Source organism: Pelodiscus sinensis, chromosome 26 (assembly GCF_049634645.1).
Source record: "Pelodiscus sinensis isolate JC-2024 chromosome 26, ASM4963464v1, whole genome shotgun sequence".
Taxonomy (NCBI): domain Eukaryota; kingdom Metazoa; phylum Chordata; order Testudines; family Trionychidae; genus Pelodiscus; species Pelodiscus sinensis.
The window spans coordinates 1,177,415-1,184,527 of record NC_134736.1 but is presented as its reverse complement, the minus strand read 5'-3'; the positions used below and the strand labels follow the sequence as shown (position 1 = coordinate 1,184,527).

Here is a 7,113-nt window from a genome sequence, read left to right as displayed (position 1 = left end):
GACTGGGCAGGGCAGGCCACCGGGACAGCCCTGCACGGACAGGCCTTCGTGGATGCCGGCACAGCTGGGGGGCGGGGGCCCAGGCAGGGCTGTGCAGGCCAGCTACGGGCAGAGCTGGGAACACCGCTCAGTGTGGGCCGCTTTCCAGGCCAGGACCGTTCGCTGGCCCACGCTGCCACCTGCCCCTCCTGGCCGTGACGCAGCCCCGGTGTCTAGGCAGGGAGGCGGGCCCGGGAGAGCACCAACATCCCTGCCCACGGTCCGCACGGCGCCACCCCCACCCCGGCGCAGCGGGGCTGAGAGAAGGGACCCCCCCCCCATACTCACTTCTTGCCCTGGGACCTTTTGAGGACGAGCAGGACGATTTTCTTGATGACCAGGATAAGGATGAGGAGGCCGACGACCCCGCCCACCACGGCCAGGATGATGAGCGTCAGGGTGTTGTCCACGGGCACCACTGCAGGAGAGAGGCCCAGAGGAGTGGTGAGGGGCAGCCGGGCGGGAGAGTCCCACCCGCACGGTGCCTCTGGTCCTGAGCCGGGGGGCAGCCCCCAGAGATGGCGCCTACTCGTCGGACCCCAAAGCCTCGGCCACCCCGCAGCTGCAGGGCCCCTCCGCATCCTCCACCTCATCTCGAACACCCACCGGCCTCACTGTCCCTGCTGCTGCCAGACCTCCCTCCATAGCACGGCCCGTGGCTCCGCTTGACTGCCAGCCACGGAGGGAGCTTGGCGAGTGGACGCCCTGCTGGCACCCGTGGCTACCGGCCTGTGGCAAGGCCCCTGCCTTTATGCCAGCTCTCCTTGCCTCGGGGGACTGTAGGTCTCAGGGGTGCTCAGTGGGAGAGGCCCAAAACAAATCCAGGGAGCTACAAGCCAGGGCCCACTCTGAGAGGTCGGCCGCCTTCTCGGGGGGTCAGTGGAAAGTCCCCCCAGCCCAGGTCCTCTCCTGAACAGACGGCTCTCCGGGGACTCCGTTCTGAGGCGGGCAGCCTGTGCCCAGTCCGCCATGCCAGACTACAAGTGTTGGGAGCAGACTCCACTCTCCTGTGCCCCTGGAAACCCGACTGAGCTCAGGAGCCGAGTCCCGGCCCAGAGGGCTCCCCGGGGCAGACACTCACTCTCGGGGACCACCCTGAGGGTGATGGTGGCGTTGTGCTCCGCGCCCTTCTCCTTGGGGTTCCTGACGTGGCAGGTGTACTTCCCGGCATCGCTGAAGTCCACGAACATGGAGATGGAGATGTTGTTTTCCTTCCCAGTGGTCGTACCGATTAGCTGGACCCGAGGGTCACTATATACAATCTTCGGCTCGGATGCCTTGTTCTTGATCTTCCCGCGATAGATCTGCAGGGGCGGGCGGGGGAGTGCACCAGGACACTGAGCAAGCGACCAGCCTGGCCAGCCTGCACGCTCAACAAGCCCCAGAGAGCTCTGCCGGCTGCATCAGACACAGCCCAGGGTGGCAGGGCACAGGCTGAGGGCTGGGGCCAATGTTCCCTCTAATCTTTTCCAGCCATGTGCAGAATAACTTTTTTATGTGCACTGAAGTACGTGTGAACGTGCACCACCTGCAGAACCAGACCTAGCTGTGGGTGCTCTGCTACTCAGCTGGGCAGCACTGGAATCACAAGCGCCCGGCGTACAGGGCACCCTGCCTGGGGCCCATCTTCATGATAATCGGCAGCCGCGCGCCCACGCCAGGGACAAGCCGGCTGTGCCAGTGCCAGTGCCATGCAGATGGAGCTCTGGCCCCACTACAAGTGGACAAAACTCTCTTGGGACCCCCCTTTGCTTCCCCAGGGCTTTGTCTCCTCCAGCCGGGGGAGAACCCAAATGCCTGGCTTTTGCCCCGGGCTCCCAAAGCCAGTTACTCCCCCCAGCACGCCCCTCCCCACCCCGAGCGGTCTCCTAGGGCGCCCCAGTGAGCGCAGCAGCCAGCCGCAGGGACCCCCAGGGAATGAGCAGAGCGGAGGCAGAACAGAACTGTGCTCCATGCACCCTCCCCTTCCTGGCTCTCCAGCCCCGGGCCCTCCCCAACTGCACAGGGCCAAAGGCGGGGGTGGGGGATGGCTCCTCTCCTAGTTAAGCCAGGGTCACATGAAATGACAACTTTGTTCAGCTCCTGCTGGGCCCCAGAACCTTCTCCGCCCTTATCTCTGCCCCCTCCCGAAAGGGGAAAGCAGCTGAATGGGGCAAATAAGGGCAGGACAGGCCACAGGCTACCCGGGAAGCAGCAGGCCGGTCTCACTTGCCAGGTGGCTGCATCGGCCGGAATCCACTTTCCACCCTAGGAATCCGGGGGCTGCAACCTGCAGCAAGAGCACCGGCCCAGGCACACGCGGCCAGAGGGCAGCTTCGTGCTGGCCCAGGCTGGAGGGGCAGGGCAGCTGGGCTGGCCGGCAGAAGCCCTACCTCACTCTGGCAAGCGGGGGAGAAGGTGGCCCTGCTCGGAGCCCCTGGCTCTTGGGCGTCAGGGTGAGCACGAGAAGGGGCCTGTGGAGCTGGAAAATTCACTGGGCTTCGCTCCAAGCGCAGCGTGAAACGGGACACGGTTGAGCCCAAGGGGTGTGTTTAACCCATGGCCCCGCCGGCCTCGCCACTGCTTCCGAAGCTCACAGACACGGCTGCAGGCGAGGGCCAGGAAATGGGTTTGGGGACTTGTCTGGGGCCAAGCCGAGTGGAACACCCCCCCCCCCCCCCCCCCCCCGAGGGCTGGCCGTCAGAGCCCACGCACCATTTCAGTGCTGTTGTAGTACCAAGTGAAGACAAGGTCCTCGAACCCCATGCAGGTGGTGAAGATGCAGGACAGCTGCACTTTTGTGTTGTTCAGGGCCGTCACCACCGGGGTTTTCCCGACCGACACCTCCAGCGTGACTGCCATGGAGAAGAGCTGTAAGCCTGCCCGGGGATGGAGAGAGAGACCGAAACCAGGTCAGCCGCACCGGAGACCCGCTCCCCACCGGGGACGGCCTCTCCTGGGGCACCCCAGGGCTACGCAGCCACGCAGTCACCTGGCAGCAAGGCCACACGGCCAGTCCGCTACCTCGCCAGGCCGGGCTGCCAGCCTAGAGGACACAGGACAGGGCCTCAGGGCCGAGCCCTGGGGAAAGGCGACTGCGAGGAGCCGGACCAGCAGCCGTGTCGCTAGTCAACAGGGAAGGGAGCGTCTCCCAGCGCCGGCCTTCCACGGCCAAGCCCCTCGCGGCCGCCCTGGTGCCCACGTGGCAGCCCCGCTGGCCCGCCCCAGAATCCAGGCACGCCAAACTCTCAGAGCCCCTGGGGGCCCACAGAGCCGTGGCAGAACTGGACTGGGATCCGGGAGCCCTAACTCCTCATTCCCAGGCTGCTCCAGGGACTCCGAACAACCCTCATGTGACCATCCCTCTCTGCACCGGGCTCGCAGGCCAGCTCAGCCACAGCACCCCAGGCAGCAGCCCGGGGAATGGCCTGGCGCAGCCGGGAACGGGAGCCAGAGGGGCCCTGCTGCAACCCACGGCTGATCCCCTCAGTGGCCACTGGGGGCCTCTCTCGGTTTGCAGAAGGGCTGCAGAAAGAGCATTTCTATCCCTGCCCCCATCTGGCCCATCCCCCAGCTCACCCTTCCCAGGCTGGGGGCTCCTGCTCCCAGCCCCTGCCACACGGCACCAGAGGGAACTGCGCACAGGCCACTTGGAGCTTGCCGTCTTCAGGGGACCGTCATGCTTTGGCCCTGTTCCTAGGGACCTCAGCAGGCTGCCAGGGAAGCGGGGGGCGGGGGGCGGGGGACAAGGCCAGGCCATGCCGTGGCACAGGAGTTAGGCCATCTGGGAGAGCCCCCGGAGACAGCTCGGAGCGCTCCGCTGGCTGTCGCAGCCAGGTGCTACTCCCTAGGGTACGGCCACACTACGGAGATCCAAGCTGCCGCCGGCGATCTTCCAGGGTTCGAATTAGCGGGCCTAGTGAAGACAGCGAATTCGAGCCGAGGGGGCGCTGCGGGAGCCACGAGGAGTAAGGGAAGCAGTTTCCTGCAGCGTGCCCAGCGCCGAACGCCGAGGGAAGGCACTTCCACCTCATATTGTCATAGCTGAAGCTGCGGATCTTACTCGACCTTGCCCCTCTGCGCCCCAGAGCCTTGCGGGCTAACCCGACCATGCAACGCGCCTCAGCCTCAGTCACCGAAGAGCAGAATCACATGACTCAGCTGCACTGAGGTGTCTCTTTCCCCCACCCCCTTTTTTTTTAGCAGGGCTGAGTTGCCGGAGGTACAAAGGGGTCTGATTCCCTTCCGGAGATCCGAGGAGCCAGCGCCTGGTCTTAGAACTCAAGATGACCCAGCTTACAACAGCTGAGCGTCGGTTCTAATCATGACGACAGTCTTTCCTTCTTAAAATGAGACTGCGCTTGGGCTATCTGGGCTGGGAGTTTCGAAGAAGCCTAAGGGAATTAGGCACCTAAATCCCACTGGAATTCAAGCTCCTTTGAAATCCCAGTCCCCCTCCCTCTCTCATTTCTCCGGCTTATTTAAAATTAGCTTGAGAGCCAACAAGCTCCTGTCCTGTCCTTGCCCTACCAGAAGCCCCTCTCGGGAGTTTTCTAACCAGTGCCGGGTTTTAAGTACCAAACATTCATTCGAATTCTTGGGTTCAGACCCTCCGATTGAGAAGGAGCTCCTGCACACAGTAGGGTAACAGCCCGGCAGGGGGCACAGGGAATTCTGAATCCCGTCGGAGGGGCCTCCTGGGAGCCAGCAAACAGCACCGGAAGAAGCACACAGAATGTCTTGGCTCCTAGCCCTGCGATGCAGCCAGGGCATTTTACAGAACCTCCCCCAGACTCAGATCTGGGTGGCTCCAAGCAGAGCCCCAGAGCTCCATTTCGTTCCTCTGCTGGGAAGGAGGCTATGACAAATATTTTTAACCCTGTCATTATTCTCAGCTGCATGGAAGACAGTTGTTTCCCGGGGCCCCTGCCGTATTTCCCCCCTGCAATGCTGGCAGCAGCGAGCAGCTGGACTCCCCGCCAGCAGAGCGAGAAGGATGGAGCAGAGATGAGAAAACCCCGAAGGAGCCGCCGCTGCATGTCTACTAGCAATTGCTGCCGGCAGAACGGAGGCCTGGATGCCAGGGTGACTGGGCTATTCCTGGAGCGACCTTGGCAAGTCGCTTATGCTCAGTGCCTCCGACTGCACATCCGCAAACCAGCCATCAGGTTCCCCAGCCCGGAGGGAAGCACTTGGAGATCGTGCACAGAAGGGCAAGTGCTCCGCCGGCTCGGCACGAGAGCAGCGGGAATCAAAGCAGGCTGCTGGCGGTGGGCTTTCCTCGCGCCAGTGTCGAGCCTACATCCCTGATGTTGGTCAGAGGGAGAACAACAATGTCGATGATTAGGGGGTTCTAGCAATGGTTACAGCTACTGCGTTGCCACACACTCTGACCGGGGCGCACGGGGGCTGGAGAGGTACAGGCGCACTGACCGGGGCGCACGGGGGCTGGAGAGGTACAGGCGCACTGACCGGGGCGCACGGGGGCTGGAGAGGTACAGGCGCACTGACCGGGGCGCACGGGGGCTGGAGAGGTACAGGCGCACTGACCGGGGCGCACGGGGGCTGGAGAGGTACAGGCGCACTGACCGGGGCGCACGGGGGCTGGAGAGGTACAGGCGCACTGCCACACAGGGCCAGGTCCTGACAGATGGGACAGCACAAAGTCCAGAATTCACTCCCTCCCTCCCTGTGTATTTGAGAGCCTGGCTACCTGTGATGTCCCCCTTACAGCCGCACTCTTGGACTCATGGGAGCACATGAGGCTCTGGGGTTCCCTTCAGAACACTAGGAAGTTCCAGCCCTGGCTGCAGGCTCCCTAAAGGCTGAGAGACCAGCCAGCAAAGGGAGAGCCCGACATTTGGTATTTTGTAAGTCTGGTGGATTCGAGGGGCCCAGCCGCAGATTTTTGAGCCGTTGGCATTGGCCACACTGAGCCATTGCTCCCTGGCCAACAGCCTGCATCCAGCCTCCAGACACACACGCCCCATCGCCAGACACACCTCACCACCCCGCCCCACACCCACACACCCCCCAACATCCCACCCCGCCCCACACACCCCAACACCCCGCCCCACACCCCACCCCAACACCCCAATACCCCACCCCCGCCACACACACATACCACCACACACACACAGCCCAACACCCCACCTGCCACAAACACTCCAACACCCCACCCTGCCACACACCCCCACGCACCCCAACACGCCACACACACACCCCACCCTGCCACACCCCCCCCCACGCACCCCAACACGCCACACACACACCCCACCCTGCCACACACCCCCCCACGCACCCCAACACGCCACACACACACACACCCCACCCTGCCACACACCCCCCCACGCACCCCAACACCCCACCACGCCACACACACACACACCCCACCCTGCTACATACGCACCCCACACGCACTGCCACACCCACCCCCACACCCACCACTCTGACAGTCTCCCTTGGCCCAGGACTCCAGCACTGGGCCTTGCGCTGTCTGAAACTCCCGGAGCCAAGAAGCGACTCCAGCGCCGGACGTGGCTGCCACCGGATAACCGGGTGGGAGAGGCCCCGAGGGCTGAGCCCTGCCCGGACCCAGCGCGTCTGCTCTGCTCCGCCTTGGCGGCGCCCCCCATGCCCCGTGCCGGGGGGCTCCCGGAGCCGGCTGGGGAGCGCACCCCGCAGCCCCTCGCTCTGGAGCCACCTGGCCTCCCACGGCCGGGCTGGGCGCGAAGCGGGAGACGCGCTCGGAGGGGGAGCCCCGAAAAGCGGGTCCCCCGGCCCGGGGGCAGCGCAGCCCAACCCAGCCCGCGAGCGGCGGCTCCGAGCCGCGGGTCCCGCTGCGCCCTTACCCAGCAGAGCCGCCAGCCACCGAGCCTCCGCCATCCCCGGGCCGGCCCCTCGCGGCTCCTGCGCCGCCTCCGGAGCGCCACAGGCCGGCAGGTCCCCGCAGCGGCTCCCGCATCCGGCCGGCGCGGCGCTGCAAGTTGGTCGGACGCGGCGCCCGGGCAGGCAGGGCAGGGCAGGGCGGGGCGGACGCGGCGGGGCGCGCTGCCAGGCGGGGCGCTGCAGCCAGGGAGCCGCCCGGGGGGTGGG

The 7,113-nt window shown here is 65.1% G+C and overlaps 1 protein-coding gene across 1 annotated transcript in view; it reads right to left on the bottom strand.

Moving 5' to 3' along the window:
- The window catches only part of SCN4B (sodium voltage-gated channel beta subunit 4), a 16,163-nt gene extending 9,050 nt beyond the window's left edge, over positions 1-7,113 (bottom strand). The window contains exons 1-4 of the mRNA XM_075909331.1: positions 6,870-7,113; positions 2,734-2,897; positions 1,121-1,343; positions 328-457 (exon numbers count right to left, since the gene is read on the bottom strand). Coding sequence (XP_075765446.1) covers positions 328-457; positions 1,121-1,343; positions 2,734-2,897; positions 6,870-6,903 — 551 coding nt within the window. The 5' untranslated portion in view covers positions 6,904-7,113. The remainder of the gene's footprint in view (positions 1-327; positions 458-1,120; positions 1,344-2,733; positions 2,898-6,869) is intronic.